Source organism: Periophthalmus magnuspinnatus, chromosome 14 (genome assembly GCF_009829125.3).
Source record: "Periophthalmus magnuspinnatus isolate fPerMag1 chromosome 14, fPerMag1.2.pri, whole genome shotgun sequence".
NCBI classification, from domain to species: Eukaryota; Metazoa; Chordata; class Actinopteri; order Gobiiformes; family Gobiidae; genus Periophthalmus; species Periophthalmus magnuspinnatus.
In genome coordinates, this window is record NC_047139.1 from 31,710,715 (window position 1) to 31,730,022 (window position 19,308).

Below are 19,308 nucleotides of genomic sequence, written 5' to 3' on the forward strand. Positions count from 1 at the left end.
TAATTTCACTGCATACAGATAAGAGGTTCAGAATCAAAATGTATGTGTCCAAGCATGGCAAAAATGGGAAATAGGTTTGCATATTATATACCACAGCACACTATGCCTATACCTAGTGCTATAAATGCTTTACTATATAGTATCCCTTTTCCACTGATAAAGAAAATGCTTAGTAATTTTACTCACAATCTTTTCAAATTGTAAAGGCCACTGAAAGCATTTTTGGAGATGAGCTGCAGACTGTTGTTTTGAAGGAACCTAGAAACAAGAAAACCCATTTATTTTCCATTCAAAAGCTTTAACAGTGGAGGTCAATAAGGAGGATTGAATGGGGAGAGCTGCATGACATTCCTGTATGATCTCTTCACAATGACAAGTTCATGTTGTCCACATCAATACAAACAGTCTAGACTCACATATGCAAATGATGACACCACTGCAACTCAAACAGGACCAAGAAATTATTCTTGTTAACCCTTTGTAAGATTCATACATTTACAAAGGTGTCAAGATAAACATATGAGTAGACAGTTACAGTGCAGTAATTCATTTGCTGGACAGCCACAAAGACAGTAAATAATGAGATGACACAATAGATTCAAGTCACTATTTACAATGTAAAGTTTATAATACAATTCAATAGAAAGTGGAATGTATATTGGCCTTATAACTCAGGCAGGTCGGCATTATGGTAAGGAAGGTGTTGTAGATAAGTCCTGATAGTTGAAACTTTCCATCACTACTGGATGAATGGGGATGACTTTGAAACGTTTAGTTTCATTTAACTCACACACCCTGAAGGAACCCAACCATACAATGTCAAAACCCAGCCTGAGGGTTTTGACAACTCACAAATCTCCAGCTCCCAAATTTATCTTAAAATGCGGAATTTTTTTAAAGTCTCAAAACATGATTTTGTTCTTGTGTCTTAACCTGTGCCCAAATAAACCTCCTTCCCCACCCCAGCACAACACTCTGCTCAACTCAGACCAGTTTACAATGTACAATTTTAAATTATTTCAACTGCTTTCCTTCCACAATCTGCTTATTTTGAAAAGTTTTGATTTATTTTTACTTTGTTCTGCCTTTATGTTTTTCACCTAAGCAACCTCAATACTATTTATTACACATTCAAGTTCAGTGACAGAGCACAAGGCCAGAGTTCCAGACGTACACTTGCAAGCAATTGTTTTGTTTTCTTAAGGGGTTTGCTAATAGAAATTATATATATATATATATATATATATATATATATATATATATATATATATATATATATATATATATATATATATATATATATATATATATATATATATATATATATATATATATATATATATATATATATATATATCCATCCATCCATCCATCCATCCATCCATCCATCCATTTTCTTCCACTTATCCGGAACCGGGTCGCGGGGGCAGCAGTCTAAGCAGGGACTCCCAGACTTCCCTCACCCCGGACACGTCCTCCAGCTCCTCCGGTGGGACCCCAAGGCGTTCCCAGGCCAGAAGAGAGACATAGTCCCTCCAGCGTGTCCTGGGTCTTCCCCGGGGCCTCCTCCCGGTGGGACATGCCCAGAACACCTCCCTAGGGAGGCGTCCAGGAGGCATCCTGAGCAGATGCCCGAGCCACCTCAACTGGTTCCTCTCAACGTGTAGGAGCAGCGGCTCTACTCCGAGCTCCTCCCGTGTGACCGAGCTTCTCACCCTATCCCTAAGGGTGCGCCCGGCCACTCTGCGGAGGAAACCCATTTCAGCCGCTTGTATCCGCGATCTTGTACTTTCGGTCATTACCCAGAGCTCATGACCATAGGTGAGGGTAGGAACGTAGATTGACCGGTAAATCGAGAGCTTCGCCTTCCGGCTCAGCTCCTTCTTTACCACAACGGACCGATACAGCGACCGCATCACTGCAGACGCTGCACCGATCCGCCTGTCAATCTCCCTCTCCATCCTTCCCTCACTCGTGAACAAGACCCCGAGATACTTGAACTCCTCCACTTGGGGCAGAGACTCACCACCCACCCGGAGAGAGCAAACCACCTTTTTCCGGTCGAGAACCATGGCCTCGGATTTGGAGGAGCTGATTCTCATCCCAACCACTTCACACTCGGCTGCAAACCGCCCCAGTGCCTGCTGCAGGTCCTGGCTCGAAGAAGCCATCAGGACAACATCATCCGCAAACAGCAGAGATGAGATCCTGTGGTTCCTGAACCAGACCCCCTCTGCTGCGCCTAGAAATTCTGTCCATAAATATAATGAACAGAACCGGTGACAAAGGGCAGCCCTGGTGGACTCCAACATGCACCGGGAACAGGTCTGACTTACTGCCGGCAATGCGAACACAGCTCCTGCTCCGGTCATACAGGGACCGGACAGCCCTTAGCAAAGAGCCCCGGACCCCATACTCCCAGAGCAATATATATATATATATATATATATATAAAGAAAAACATCTGCCTGCATCCAAAGTACTAGAGATCACTTTGATAGTTGAAATATTGATATCTAATAAGTATTGACTTTCATTTATTCCGGGAACAGCTGTGACAGCTGTGTTTGTTGCAAGAAGTACACATGTTGACAAAATTGTTGGTACCCGTCGGTTAATGAAAGAAAAACTCACAATGGTCACAGAAATAACTTGAATCTGACAAAAGTAATAATACATAAAAATTCTATGAAATTTAACCAATGAAAGTCAGACATTCCTTTTCAACCATGCTTCAACAGAATAATAATAAAAAAAAAAAAAAAAGTCATGAAACAGGCCTGAACAAAAATGGTGGTACCCTTAACTGAATATTTTGTTGCACAACCTTTTGAGGCAATCACCGGTGTTGGGCATCTTACTTCAAAAATGTAAATAGTTATAGTTACAAGTTACTTCTCCCAAAAAGTAACTGAGTTAGTAACTCAGTTACGTTTTGGGAGAAGTAACTAGTTACTAGGCAAAGTAACTATGCCGTTACTTATTATGTTAAAACAATAAAAACACAATAGATATGAACCTTTAACATTTATTTCACTTTAACAGATTGCAATTATATTGTATTTGTCTACAAGTAAATTATAGAATGTATGAAAATAAAAATAATAAATTAATTAATTTAAAAAAAAAGTGCAAATAAATCAACATGTCACACAATTTCAGACAACTGTACTTCAAATATTTTCTTCATTAAAATAAACAATAACAATAAAGTGCTTTCAGTATAATACTGAAAAAAATCATTGCAATGTAATGCAAAACTAAGGCATTCAAATGTAAACCATGTAAAATAATACAAAACCTTTAAGCCTTCTCTGGTCATGCACTGTAACTCTCTGTCCAGTATTCAAATATATATATATATATATATATATATATATATATATATATATATATATATATATATATATATATATATATATATATATATATATATATATATATATATATATACACACACCTTGGATATACACCTTGGATTAAAATGTCCCTTTGGTCACATTATTTTTAGTCTTTTGTAGGGATACCATCATTTTTGTCCAGGCCTATTTCATGAATTTATTTTTTTAAGTAATTCTTTTGAAGTATGGTTGCAAAGCAATGTCTGACTTTCATTGGGTAAATTTTCACGTAATTTTTATTTATTATTACTTTTGTCTGATTCAGGTTATTTCTATGGCCATTGTGAGTTTTTCTTTCATTAAGCGAAGGATACTAACAATTTTGTCCACATGTATATTTGTGACCTATTGACTTCACTGCACACATGTTATTCTCTGATACTCTACTGTCTTAAAAATACATGTTCTTATTATCATTATGTTAACAAAACAAATTACAGAGATTATAGAGCACTTTCTTTGGTATCATTAATTATAACACTAACTCATATGTATATGTTGTAGGTTTAAATATATAAACAAAGATTTCGGATATCACTTTTGTGTTCCCTGTTTGCTCTAGTCTTGATGTAACCTATTGAACTGTGTCTGGTATTTAAGGTATGACTTGTAAAAATATTGGTAAATTAATTTTGAGGATACTAAACTATCTTGGCTAAATTTAGCAATGCCAGGTCAAGATCAGAATGCAGATTTTTTTTAAATTTATATCAGGGGTGTCAAACACATTTTCACCAAGGGCCACATCAGCAAAATGGCTGTTCTCAAAGGTCCAAATGTAAAATAAATCTAACAAATTTTATAACTTGTTAATTAACTGTTTCTGTATTTATTACTTATTCAAGTTAAAAAATATTGCATATGCATTTGCCTAGATGTAAAAATATGGCTGTGTAATTGTGTATCTCCTGATAAATTGAAATTTTAAGACCATCATACCTTTTAATTTACTCTGTCGAGGGCCACATAAAATGATGTGGAGGGTCACATTTGGCCCGTGGGCCTTGAGTTTGACACATGTGATTTAGAGAAATTTGATGAAGAAATAAGATTTGTATGATTAGATACTTACAATCTCTCCAGTTCAGAGTATTCAGAGAAGACATAGTCCGGCAGCCTTCTGATGGTATTACTTCTGAGAGACCTGAAATGGCAAAGTGATTAAAAACATACCACCATATAATCTTTATATATAGAACAGATTTTGTCAAAATGATCATTTATAGCTTTATTGTGCAGCGCTATGGGGCCTCTTTCTTTGTCCTGCATTTATTGTTCAGTGTAATGGCCTGTCTAATGTCAACCCAATTATTCTAGTTCATAGTCTCTTGTCTGTGTAATCCCTCAGTCGTCCAGGTCTGATCCATAGCAAAAGAAAAATTCTATTCTGTCAATTGGACAAAAGTTTTAGAGTGAAGACGTTTGACTGCTCATCCAAGTGGCTTCTTCAATTCTGGTCAGATTACTGGTGCACACTGTTTCATATCTATCTGAAGGGAGGGACTAACTACACTGAAACAAAAGTCGTTTTCAGACTGCCACTAGTTAGGTCGACGTAAAAGAGCATTTCCTCCGAGAGCGGTGCTTGAGCCGGTGTGAACCCAACAGTCACACTCTGAGCCCGAGAGTGCTTCAAACAGGAGGTCTCAGAGCGGTTCCACTCGCACGCTGGAGCAGCTCCACCCACACTCCTGCCTCTGTTTGACTCAGGCTCACCTCTCTGTGCAGGTGAGCGTGGGTCTGTCTGCTCAGGTGAGCGTGGCTTTGTCTGCACAGGTGAGCCTGGCTCTGTTTGTATGTCATTCAAAAAGCTGTTTCTCCTCTGTTCGCAGGGTTTATCTAGCTACAGGTGAAAGAAAAGACCACTGCTATAGAGGAAGCAAGTGTGTGCGCATATTCACGGGGCTCTGTGCCTTGAAGAGTGTCGTCATAGAAATGAGTTCTTTGATCAGCTGATGGTCTGTCATGGCTCATGTTGTTTGGAGTGAATGATACACGGTGTGTGTGAACAAGGTTGACCCAAAAGTGAAGGAAACAGAACTAAATCTAGTAAACCTGTTTGTTTCTGTTGGCCAGATGTATTGAAATACACAAAGTGTGAACTGTGCCTAAGTCATATTTTGCCTAATTCTTCAGGCCCCTAATGGGCACTCTCACACTTATTAGCATACAGGCTATTTGCACACTGGCTATCACTGTTGTTTACCTTGTTTTGATTTAGATCTGAGGATGGAGTTATAGATTGGAGATAAAAGTCTAAATCCTCCATTCCTGTTCATTGATGTTCATTGGATTGTCTTAATAAAAAAATAGCCTCTTTAAGCAGCACAACAAACTATGTTCTTAAAGGTCCTACATTACACAAATGGGGCCAATGTAATTCTATGGAAGATTCTTTTTTTTTTTTTTCTAATGAGCAACCCGGGTGAAAAATGCAAATTCCCTATTCTATTAGTTCTCTCTCTCGCTCCCCTCCACTGTGTCCCTCACAAATGTCATGCGCCCGTTCACGTGACTCGTTGCGGTCAATCAGAGCCCCATATTAGCCGGCAGCTAACGTGAGGAGCATGTGACGCCGGTAGGTTTAAAATTTTTGAGTTCTCATTTACCTTCATTTCGCCATAACAACTCTCCAACTTCATCAAACTTACTTTTTAACCATAGGTACTGATCATTGAGGCAATGCTATATCAGCAATGAAATTTGATTTTGTGATATAAAGAGGAATTGGTGAGTCTGTTTGTTTGCTAACGGTAGCCTAGCTCGCTCCATTCATTCCTAATGAGCGGTTAGCATTGGGTTTTAAACCAGGTTTTCTCCAATAGTTTTTACACAAATACTATGAAACTCATAATGAGTCTTTTTGCTAATTTATGTCATGTCATAGCCTGTGTTGTAATGAATTTCAAGCCTTTCTTTGTAGATATAAATGTTAATGGTCCGAGTGCTCAAACCCACATTCGCACTTTCCATGCACCTTAACTTGCACATGATTAATGTTGTATTGTCATGATTATTCACTGGTGATACAGCTAGTATTGTTATAGATTGTTTACAGTTGCAATTGCTACAGATTTTTACTGAAATTTAGATGATTGTGTACACATTGAACTTTATTGACTGAGGCCATGGTCCTCTGTCCATACAGGCCAGGTTCTCATTCTCGGATGGCAAGCTACAGATTAACCCTCGAGCCTAAATCTGGAGACTTTTTCTACAAGTGGACTGCACCTGCTCTGGTCAGGCTGGGTAGGAGGCTTATCATAGCCAGTATTGTTTGCCTTGCACCTCCACTCTGCCCATAATCTACCTCCGCTCTGCCCCTACTCTACCTCCACTTCGCCTCCACTCCACCTCTACCCACCCCTACTTTACTCTACCTCTACAATCTACCTCTGGCTCAGTGGTTAGAGTGTTGGTCCCCCAACCCGAAGCTTGGAGGATCAAGTCCCGCTCGGACCAAGTTCTGCCTAGTATGAAAGTGGTGTGTGCGTGAATAGGTGGTGGCAGCCTCGCTTCTGTCAGTCTGCCCCAGAGCAGCTGTGGCTACAATAGTAGCTTACCATCACCAAGCGTGGAAATGAATGAATAATGACTATAGTGTAGTGCTTTGAGAGGCTTTGAAAAGCACATTACAAGTGTAAGCCAAATTAATCAAATTGACCCAGCCAGCAATCTACCTCCAACATATATATGAACTGTGAAGGTTCGAACTTCTAAGCTGGTCACAGCATATAGACTGAACTCAGGGGGGTTTGTGGGGCACTGGACTCCCACTAGCCGAAATATACATCTTTGAATTTCTCAGTGATTGTTTTGTGTTATTTGTCGTATAGCCATTGTCTGTCTATTGTGTTTCTATTTTTTCAATACATGGTACCACTAAACTACAACATACTCTGTCTGTCCACTCTCTCCCTGAGTCAATTCCTAGTCTTCTGATTCTAGCCCAATGCACTAGCATTATTACTCGGGTCTCTAGCCCATATACCCGTTACAAATGGCTAAATCAAATGCTTAAACATCTCATCCAGAAACCTGCTATATTATTGCTCAAACTTATTGCTCAAAGTTTCATCTGTCAAAGCTGCATTACCCAATTTTCAAACCACAAAATTAAGTACACATTTTAATCTATCTAACTTGTTCCTATGTCTGACAAACCGCATGGCAGATTGGTTCAGATACATGATTTTTGGGCACATGATCATTTATTATTAGATGCAGACCAGGGCTGCATGATTTGGAAAAAAAAAAATCAAATTAGTTTGTTTTTTTTTTGGTTTGTTTTTTTCTGATAAGCATTGGAATTGCAATGCTAATGTTTTAATAATAGTATTCTGTTCAAAGATTACATGTTTGTACAATTTTAAACTACAGGCTTAGCAATTTTATGCAGAATAAGACAGAATATTTTGTTTGTGGCGTAAATTATGGTACTTTGAAAAACTGCACTTTTGCAAATTGCGTCCATTGAAATTACAACTTCAATTTGATTACAATGAATCTTGCTAATGCAAACAGAAACTGATAATGCCACAAAGTGCAGTGCAGCTATGGGGCGAACAAATGTTTGCTGATATAGTCTCGTGGCTACCCACCATCAATAAGTTTGAATAATGCCACCACCTTTTAAACATATTCTTCACTATAATTACTTAGTTAGTTAGTTAGTTACTTAGTTACTTCTACTTTGTGTGTGTTTGGGCTGTTCTGGCCAGTGTTCTCCAAAATGCATCTTACAGCAAAATGGTCACATGGTAAATGGTATTTTATGTAGCGGTTTCCACCTTCAAAGCTCTCAAAGCACTTTACATCAAGGTACCACTCACCCAATTATACATTCATACACCAGTGTATGTACTCAGGGCAAGGTAGGTTGAGTGTCTTAACCAAGGATACAACTGCAGCATTCACTGGTTGGAGCTGGAATTGCATCGCCAACTTATGGGTCAGTGGATCTGACCGCTCTACCTATGTTTTTATTATGTCAGGAGCAGGATATGAACAAGGAACCAATGAACAAGTGGACAAACACAAGATCAGCTCAAATCTTATGGGAAACCTCACTCTTAGTGCATAAACGTCAGCTAAGATGAGAGAGATACTTACAGCCAGGTGATGTTTGAGGACACTTGTGGGACATCCTGTAGTCCCACCCTCACACACATGACTTCAGTCAGGGTGCACTCACAGCTCTCTGGGTATTCCTGCAGCACTGGGACATGTACACACATTTAATGTGCATTCAGTCCATGATAAAACCAAGCAGGTGAAAGTGGAAGGTGGTTCCCATAAAAACAAATAAAAGTGTATATGGCTATTGCACATTACTAGAATACATTTATTTCTATTTCAACATATTCATGTAAAGCACTTGATTTTTATCTGTGAAAAGCACTGGACAAATGTATTTTACTTATTTACTTACGTCATTTTACTTTTTCATTTTGTTTTGCTTTACTGGTGTGTACAGTGTTGTCAATGGGGAAAATGCTTCACTCACAACACTCAGGGTAATAATCCACTGGACTCGTGTTCTGCACAGTTTGTCCAAATAAGTCCGCCCAGCCTGCATTGTCTCCTGCCAAACAAAGAGTGCATTACATATATGTCGTAACGACTGACAGGGGGACCAAAGATTCAGAACTCGGATGAAAAGTTTAACAATGTTTATTTACTGATAAAGTTATGCAAATTAAGGTTGACGAAGCAGACAATTGAAAGTGGGGTCGAGTGCAGAAGTCTTCGAGCGGGTCGTGGGCAGCGGGGTCAGAGACGAGGGGGTCCATACCGGTCAAGGTGAACAGAGACGGAGAGTGAGAGGTTCGTGCCGGTTGTGGAGAGCTGAGTTGGAGATGGAGGCCCGGTGCAGGTTCAGGGAGCGGGATCAGGCAGAGAAAAATGATATCCAACTGAGTGAAAAAAGACATAAATGCAAAAACGAAACTGAGCCAAGCAGAGCAGTACCACTGAGGACAATCTGGCGCAGAGTGTCAGGTCCTCGGTTCATTTGTCCTCTCCAAGTGCAGCTTGATTAAGGATTAGTTGCAGGTGTGCATGGGAGGAGCCCAAATCTCCGCCCAGGGGGAAAATAGCACAAACCACAGGGCAGACTGGGATCTTGACAGTACCCCCCTCCCTAAGGGACACCTCCTGGTGGACCCCCAGGCTTGTCAGGGTGAGCACGATGAAAGCCTCTGACCATCTCAGGATGCAAAATGCGTGCCCTGGGCACCCAGGAACACTCTTCAGGACCATACTCTGCCCAGTCACACACACCTGGCACACCAACACATAAGCCCTGGTGTCCTTGTCAATTGTGGGTCACCAGAAGTGACGTCTCAAAAGTGTGTGATTGATCCTTGGATGGCAGGGGAACCGTGAACAGTGAACCCATTCAAGTACCTTGGAGCGAACAGGATCTGGAACAAAGAGAGTACCGGGTGGGCCATTACCTGGATCAGGCTGGGTGCATTGAGCCTCCCAGACCAGATCTTCAATCTCTCAGCGAAAAGCAGAGACCACACAGGTGAGGTAGGAGTGTCCTCTTGGGAGAACTGGCGCGAGAGTGCACCTGGCTTGATATTGCGGGATCCTGAACAATACGTGAGGATGAAGTTAAATCTACTGAAAAATAGCAACCAGCGGGTTTGCCGGGAATTCAAACATTTAGCTGACTGTAAGCTAAATTTTTGTGGTCAGTCCAAACCATGAAAGGATTCCCTGCCCCTTCCAACCAGTGGCGGCACTCTTCCATGGTGAGCTTGACAACCAACAGTCCTTGATCCCCCACATCATAGTTTCTCTCAGCTGGTCAAAGGCGATGTGAGAAAAAGCCACAAGAATATAACTGATTGTGTAGGTCAAACCTTTGGGAAAGGACTGCTCCAACACCCGTGTCTGAGGCGTCCACCTCCACAACGAACTGGCGGGAGGGATCACGCTGACATAAGAGCAGGTCCGAGGTGACTAGATCCTTTAGTTTATCAAAGGCAGACTAGGCTTCTGGGATCCGGCAGAACTGTTTGGAGGGAGAGGTGAGTTTAGTGAGGGGAGCAACAACACGGCTAAAGTCTGTGATAAAACGTTTGTAGAAGTTAGCAAACCCAATTAATAATTGTAGCTGTTTCCTGTTTTTGGGTGTAGGCCACTCAGTTACCCACAATATCCCACAATAAACCCCAGAGAACTGACCGTGTCTGCGTGGAACTCACATTTCTCTGCCTTCATGTATAGCTTGTTCTCCAGGAGCCTCTGGAGGACCAGGCGCACATGATGCTGGTGCTCCTGTGGGGTCTTAGAAAAAAATTCAAATATCATCCAGATACACAAACACAAAATGATTGAGAAAATCCCGTAGCACATCGTTTATTAGAGCTTGGAAGACGGCTGGAGCATTGGTTAACTCGAAAGACATAACTAAGTACTCGAAGTGTCCCAGAGGAGTTTTGAAGGCTGTTTTCCATTCATTCCCTTCCCTTATGCGCACCAGATGATGAGCATTTCTAAGGTCTAGCTTGGTAAAGATGGTGGCCCAGTGAAGTAACGTGAAAGCAGAGTCAGTGAGTGGAAATGGATATTTGTTTTTAACAGGGATATTGTTGAGGCCCCTAAAGTGAATACATGGCGTTAATGTTTTGTCCTTCTTGGCAACAAAGAAGAATCCAGCTCCTAAGGGTGAAGAGGATGGGCAGATGATACCAGCAGCAAAAGAGTCCCAGATATATTGCTCCATAGTCTCCCGTTCGGGTTTGAAGAGATTATAGAGACGACTGAAGGGCAAGGGAGCATGGGGCAGGAGGTCGATAGCACAGTCATATGGTCTGTGGGGAGGAAGAGACAGCGCCCGTCTCTTACTAAAAACGTCCCCTAAGTCATGGTACTCGTTTGGCACTGAGGAGGGATCAGTCTTGCCCAGAGGATGACTGGAGTGCAAGTTGGTAGTCCCCACAGGAGACAGAGCAGACTGTAGGCAGTTAGCATGGCAAAAGGGATTCCACTTGGACACCTTCCCCCAGCCCAGTCAATTATGGGGCTGTGAGTTACAAGCCAGAGGTGACCCAGAATGAGTGGCATAGTGGAAACAGAAATGACATAGAACTGCCTGGTTTCATGGTTTTACCGGACATGACTAAGGAAAGAGGCTCGGTGATATGTGTTACCCTGGCCAATAGCCTCTCATTAAGAGCTAGGACTGTGAGTGGTTGCTCCAGTGGCTCCAACCCTCTGCTCCAGAGTCAAGAAGAGCCAAGTCTGGTGAGGTAACAGTTTTAAAGCATGTGGTGTCAAAGTGTAGTCTATTCTATCCCGCTTCTCTGGGATAGACTGCTGGCCTACCAGTAATCTCAGTTTTACTGATGAGCGCCCCCTTTTGGGCGAACTGGGCAAGTTGCGAGGAAATGTCCCTGCCTCCCACAGTATAGGCACTCACCCACCTGGCGGTGTCGCTGGCGCTCCTTTCCAGTGAGGTGTGCTCAGCCCAACTGCATCGGCTCCACTGGCTGGATAGACGGCATGGATGAGCCTGGAGAAAAGGAGATAGGAGGAACCCCTTCTTTGAAGTTCCTGGCTCCGGGCAGAGAGGAGAATTGATGGGGGCGAAGTCATTCCCTTTTGGCCAACCTTTTATCAACCCTGGAGGCCAGAGCAATCAAAGCCTCCAGTTCAGAGGGCAAATCAAGGGGAGTCAGATGGTGTTTAATAGTCTCAGAAAGTCTACTGAAGAAAGTATCCACTAGTGCCAATTGATTCCACCCACTGTCAACTGACAAGGTGCGGAATTCCAGGGTATAATCCAGGACATTACGTCACCCTTGGTGTAGTGTGACTAACGCCTTAGCAGCCTCGCGACCAGGGGAAACAGTTTGAAAAAGCTGGTTGAAAGTCTTAAGGAACAGAGGGAGCGAATTGCAAATAACAGAGTGCCGATCCCACTCCGCTGTTGCTCAGGCTCTACTATGACCAGTCACATGGGAGAGTATACTGTATATGCTATTTTAGCACAATCGGAGGGAAATGAAAAACAAAATTTAACTCAGACTGAGACAGGAATGGTCGAAAGTCCCCTGACTCACCAGAAACTCTGTCTGGGCTGGACAAATGAACGTGAGTGGATCCAGGAGGGGAGAGGGCAGGAAAAGCTTCCATGACTGGAGGTGGGGTAGCTCCCGCTCCCTGGAGGACAGATGTAATCTCCATCTCCTTGAGCCGTTCAACAACAAGTTAATTTGAGTAAAAACCTGGTTTGTGAGCTGTGACTTGTTGGGTCAAGGCTTGTTATTTTCGAGCGGGGCCCAGATACTCTGTTCATGTTGTCCAACAATGATTCCGTGCTGCAAAAATGCCCAACGTAGCATTTGGTCCGGCCTCAAGTCTGATTGGTCCAGATCGTTCTGTCTTAACGACTGACAGGGGGACCAAAGTTTCAGAACTTGTGTGAGAAGTTTAACAATGTTTATTTACAGATAAAGTTATGCAAATGAAGGTTGACGGAGCAGACAGTTGAAAGTGAGGTCGTGTGCAGTAGTCTTCGAGCAGGTCATGAGCAGCGGGGTCAGAGACGAGGGGGTCCATACCGGTCGAGGTGAACAGAGACAGAGGGTGAGAGGTTCGTACTGGTGGAGAGCTGGGTCAAAGAGGGAGCTGCGGTGCAGGTTCAGGGAGCGGGATCAGGCAGAGAAAAAAGATATCCAACTGAGTGAAAAAAGACATAAATGCAAAAACGGGACGGAGCCAAGCAGAGCAGTACTACTGAGGATATGCAGACAATCTGCTGCAGAGTGTCAGGTCCTCGGTCCCTTCTTCTTCTTCTTTTCTTTTTAATGGCGGTTAGCAACTAGTTGAGAGATGCATTTACCGCCTCCTACTGGACTGGAGTGTGGACAGGAGATACAGCAAAAAAAAAAAAAAAAAAAAAAAAAAACTAAGTAAATACTATGTCCTAAACCAAACTATACATTATCAATTAAACCTGTTATTGTTAAGTAATGGACAATGACTTTCCAAAGTTTCTGCGAAGGGTCCCCTAGAAGATTTGTAAGAGTTAATTCTTGTCTGTTGTTCCTACACCATGTTACTAAGTCTGCCCTCTCTCTCTCATATCTGCTGCAGTGGACTATTACATGTTCAACGGTTTCTGGGTTGTGACAGTGGTTGCATAATCCAATGGGGTGCTTGTATATTTTATGGAGGGAATAATTTAATCCAGTGTGGCCTATTCTTAAACAGGTGTAAGCTTTCTCTTCCCTTGGGCTCCTGTCCACAGAACTGCGTGAGCCAACGTGTTGCTGAATTCTGTAAAGGTGCCTTCCCGTGTCTGAGATGTCCCAGTATTCCTGCCAATTTCTCCGTATGTGGCTGTTAATGATGGTTTTAACCTCAGATTTACTTATTGGGACGACTATATCAATTGAGGGTAGCTTCAGCGAGTTCTTAGCCAGCATGTCCACTATCTCATTATCTTCCACTCCAACATGGGCAGGAACCCAAAGAAAGGAGGAGTTCAGCCCTCGGCTATGAAGCACAAGGACTGAACAGAGGACTGAGTGAATGAGATCCTGTCTACAATCAGATTTTCCAGACTTGATGCTCTGTAATGCTGAAAGACTGTCTGAGGCTATTACTATGCTTTGATTTATGTGAACACAATTCATAGTTACTCAGTTTTAGCTTTACATAAAATACTCGACTTATAGGACTTGTACAATACACCTTGCACTGTAGGTTATGTGCAATACACTTTGCACTTTAGAACTTGTGCAATACACCTAGCACTTTAGAACTCGTGCAATACACTTAGCACTTTAGAACTCGTGCAATACACTTAGCACTTTAGAACTCGTGCAATAAACACAGCACTTTAGGACTTGTGCAATACACACAGCACTTTAGGACTTGTGCAATACACACAGCACTTTAAAAGTTGTAGTAACCCTCCTCCTGAGTTTATGTTTTTGACTTGGCTTCTGTCCTTTTTCTGTATTTGACTGTATTTTGTGTATGTGGTATTTTATGTTAAATGTGACCATCAACCTGTCCAGGGACAACAGATGGAAACTAGCCTGCGGCTAAAATCTGGCATATTTACATATGTATCTTATGTTCATTAATATGCACTGTCCCTTTTCTAAATAAATAAATAAAATAAATAAATTTGGTGAGTTTGTTTCTGCTCATTGCAGTGCCAACTGTATTGCCGTTAGTTCTGTTGTGAAGACTGAAAGATGGTCTGCCAGTCTCCTCTTAACTGCTATCTCAAGGTGAGGGATGAAAAAAGCAGCACCAGTGCGCCCACTCTTGGGGTCTTTTGAGCCATCTGTAAATATGAACAGCTTATTAGGAAGCTGATTGATTTGCTCTTGGACAAGAAATTGAGTTTTTAGATTTTCCTTTAAGCTTCGGGTGTAGGCTAGTATCTACTGAAGCCAAAATGAATTTCCACGGGGCAACAGTTGATAAAGGCACAGTGGGGCTTAGATTAAGCTCACACAGGCCAGCGAGCTGTGCTTTTGCATTTGCTACCCAGCCAAAGCTGTGGTAGTCAATTCTGTAATGTTCCCAACATTCTTTGATCATTTCTTATGCAGGGTGCGCCCCACAATGACCTTGTACATTCACCCAGTAGGCCAGTATGAGTTTAAGCCTTCGAAGCCGGAGTGGCATCTCTCCTAATTCAACCTGCATTGCAGAGACAGGAGACGTCCTGAAGGCCCTGCTACAGATACGTAGGGCCTGGGTCTGCTCTACCTCACGATTCTTGAGGTTTGTTTCTGCTGCAGACATGTAAGCGATACAACCGTAATCCAACGTGGCTCTCATAATGCCCCAGTAGATGTTTAGAAGAGACCTTCTGCTAGCTCCCCAGTCCTGCCCTATTAAGCACCGCAGTAAATTATTCACTTTTTTACACTTATTCTGAACTTTTCCTATATGTTGCTTCCAAGTGAGCCTTTCATCAAAAATGACTCCCAGGAACCTAACTTCTTTGACCTGTTCAAGCTCCTGTCTGTAAAGTTTCAGGGATACTTCCTTGTGACGGCTATAAAAGAAAATTGTCTGGGACTTTGCCACAGACAATTTAAATCCCCAATTAAGTGTCCACTGCTCCACTTGCTTTATTGCCCCTTGCATTTTCTTCTGGATAAACTGCAGATTCCTTCCTCTCACCCACAATGCACCATCATTCGCATAGAGTGACCTGCCAATTGACCCATCAACCTCCTCAAAGATATCATTATTCATAACATTGAACAAAATAGGACTACACACACTGTCTTGTGGAATTCCATTTTCTACAGCATATACATCAGAATATTCTGTACCTACCCTTACTTGAATTTGTCGGCCAAACAAAAAGCTCCTCACCCAATTGAACATTTTCCCTCCTACTCCAAGCTTGCGTAATTTAATGAGAAGACCCTCCTTCCAAACCATATCGTAGGCCTTTTCAACGTCAAAGAACACTGCAATAATCATTTCTTTATTAGTTTTGGCTTTTTGGATTTCTGACTCAAGACATAATATAGAATCCATAGTGTTTCTGCCTTTACGGAAGCTGCTTTGGTGAATGGAAAGCAGACTTTTACTTTCTAAAAAATAGTTAAGCCTTTCTGTTACCATGCGTTCCATTGTCTTTCCTAGCTGCGATGTTAATGCTATAGGCCTATAACTCGAGGGGTCTGACGGTGGCTTTCTCGGCTTGAGTACTGGCACTATCACTGCCTGTTTCCAAGATGTCGGGATGCACCCTGTATCCCAGATGCGATTGAAAAGTCTCAGTACTACAGTAAGTGTATGTTCAGACATATGGGCCAGTATATCATAGCACACATCACATCATCCTTTCCTGGAGTTGTTTGTTTAGCCTTCGAAAGCGCTCTCCTTAATTCAAACAGGTTAAACAGGAGATCAAGGTCCCCAGATGCTGGCTGTTGTTCTATTAAACCTGGATGCTGTGCCAAAGTGTTGTCTCTACAATGCCTTGTGAACTGTTGCGAATGTAGAGGCTAAAAGTTTGGCTTTGTCTTCACTACTGATTGCTATTTCATCATTTTTCATTAGCACTGGCATCTCATAGTTCCTTTTAATTCCATTCATGGGTCTAATCATCCCCCAAATCTCTGTTAGTCGAGTTTCCCTCCCAATTTTAGAGCAAAACTGCCTCCAATATACTCGCTTAGCTGTTCTTATTGTTCTGCGAACAACTGCTTGAGCTTTCTTGTACTCAACTAGAGACCCTACATTGTGTTGTGACTTTAATTTCCTAAATGCCTTATTTCTAGTTTTAATGGCTTCAGTACGGTACAGTAAGTATCATTCCACCATGTTACACACTTCCTGCCGCTTTTACCTTTGCTCTTTGGAATGGTTTCCTTTGCTGTTAAGACAATGGCTGAAACAATTGCTGTGTTTAATTCCTCCACATCTGACAACTGTTCTGAAAGTACAGCTTTTGAAAGGTTTCCTAGTCTGCGCTCCTCAATTTCCACCTTTGAATCCTTGTTCCTTTATCCTGGCATATTTCTAAGCCAACTTTGATGCATATTGGATAATGGTCACTTTCTAGCAATGACTGATTAAGAACTTCCCACTGACTGATGCCTGCTGCCTCACTCGAGATAAGTGTGAGCTCTCTTGCACTTTCTGTGTTGTTTGTAGCATTGTACCGAGTACCTTTTCCATTGTTCATACAAACCAGGCCCTTTTGATCCATAAATTCCTCCACCACTAACCCATTATTATCAGTATTTCTACTACCCCATGGTGCATTGTGTGCGTTAAAATCTCCACACCAAATGCACTGTGTGCTCTCATCTACACTATTTAACAAATTACTAGTTAAGTTATTACACGGATTGTAGAAATTGACTATTGTGAGGCTATCATTACCTGACCAAATTTTGACCGAAGCAGCCTCTTGAGTTTTATTTATGCTCACAATAGAGTATTTAATCCCATTCTGTATAAATGCAGCTACGCCTCCACCTTTTCCTTGTTCGCTGTCATTTCTTACAGAAGTGTAGCCTTGGATGATAAAATCCCATTGTGGCTGTAACCACGTCTCCTGTATGCATATGACTTGGGTCTTACTATGTAAAATAGAAATAAATTGCTTGAATTCCTGGCTATTAGCAACAAGGCTTCTGGCATTCCATTGCAGTATAGTTATTGCCATCAGAAGCCTCCAGCACATGACTGCAAAACGGGGGGGGGGGGGGGGTCCCCTACTTAACATTTCCTCTACTGTTTCCCAACAAAGCCCTTTGACTCCTAGGTACTTCTCCGCAGCCTTAATGATGATTTTTATTTTTTCAGTTTTCCCGTCTGTCTGGGCAAAGCAGTTGATAATATCCACCATAAAAAGCACAAAGTCAGTGTGGATTACAACCAGGGTATCTTCTCTGATTTTAGAACTCTTTGGTCCCTTTGCAGCTTGATTAAGGATTAGTTGCAGGTGTGCATGGGAGGAGGCCAATTCTCTGCCCAGCTCCAGGCTCTGACACAGAAGGGAGGGGGAAAACAGCACAAAACACACTGGGATCTTGACAATATAACTATAATTAACCGCTAACACTGATACTTATGGGTGCACTACGTAACATTTCGGGTGAGGAATCTGCTTGCTTGTTCCCATAGAGATGCTATCTATTATGCATTTATTCAATTGCATGTGTTTTTATTTCTAAAAAATACACTACACAAAATACACAATAAAAAACGTGAAGACAAGCACCATCAGAATGTTACATATTTCAACTTTAAAATGTGTTTCAGGAAAGAAATATCTTACTATCAATTTTAAGGGCTAGATTATCACTATATAGAAATCAAAAACTGTTCTTTGAATAACTGCATTAATACTTGAGTATATAACCATCACTGCAGTTCTTAGCCAATTAGTGACTAAATGTGCTCACGGTGAATACAAACCAGTATCAAGTCGTGAACAAAGTTTGGAAAAGAAGTCACACTAAGTGTGGTCATGAAAGATTATTTAACATGCATGAATTGTACAAGCTATTTTTCACCTTGACTTCAGTGAGGACTGTGGACACAGACAGAAGTTTTGAAGCTTCTTCTCCTGTTGCCCTCGCTGCTCCACACTGTTAATTAATCCATGAACTAACAAAGGAGCATATCACAGCAGGAATCATATCTGCCTCACTATTTAGGAGATATTTAAGGCCACTGGACGTAGGTCAAATCCAAAATGAGGCAGAAATACATCCTTCCTGGTCCTTCCTTCTCCTTTTTATTGATCTCTGAGAGCCACGACATGAGGTCAACTATAAAAACCAAGGCGGAGTAAGGATCAGTGAGGCGCACTGAGGAGTAGGAGCTCTCACTGCTTTTGGTGGATCTGAATCCTTCAAACCCAAATACATAGAAAATGGACTACAATAAACATATCATCCTCCACTACTGAGTGTTATGAGAATTATTAAAACCTTTCAATCTTTAATGTCATTAATATTCTTATCACAACAGTACCCTGCTTACATAAAGTGACTTTGGAAACTTTTACTTTGATCTGCATTGTGAATTGTGGGATGCCTCATAGTTTCTTATGCTGTTTAGGAACCTCCCGAGGTTCTTCCTAAAGAAGATATAAAAGGAAGCATACTGTCTCCTTTCCTTACTCCTTCCTAACTTCACGGATCAGTTGGCTGACGATGATGCACACCTGGGTCAACCATAATGAAAGGAGCTTCCTAGGCGCATTTAACCATTTTGGATGGGAGCCTTATTTTCTTCACTAAATCGAAGGCACTGCTGCGCGGCATATAAACAAACTGTTCGGTTGTGCAGGTGTGATTGCGGGCCATAGAACCCTACACAGAGGCCTAGTGTGAATGTCATGTCTGGTCTGTTTATGGCACTTCATCCAAATGTCCAATCTCACCTT

General features: G+C 41.8%; 1 protein-coding gene across 1 annotated transcript in view; it reads right to left on the reverse strand.

The window, feature by feature from the left end:
- Positions 1-19,308, reverse strand: part of rxfp2a (relaxin family peptide receptor 2a) — a 52,648-nt gene that overhangs the window by 27,166 nt on the left and 6,174 nt on the right. Inside the window, exons 3-6 of the mRNA XM_055226420.1 lie at positions 8,908-8,985; positions 8,514-8,619; positions 4,474-4,545; positions 187-258 (exon numbers count right to left, since the gene is read on the reverse strand). Coding sequence (XP_055082395.1) covers positions 187-258; positions 4,474-4,545; positions 8,514-8,619; positions 8,908-8,985 — 328 coding nt within the window. The remainder of the gene's footprint in view (positions 1-186; positions 259-4,473; positions 4,546-8,513; positions 8,620-8,907; positions 8,986-19,308) is intronic.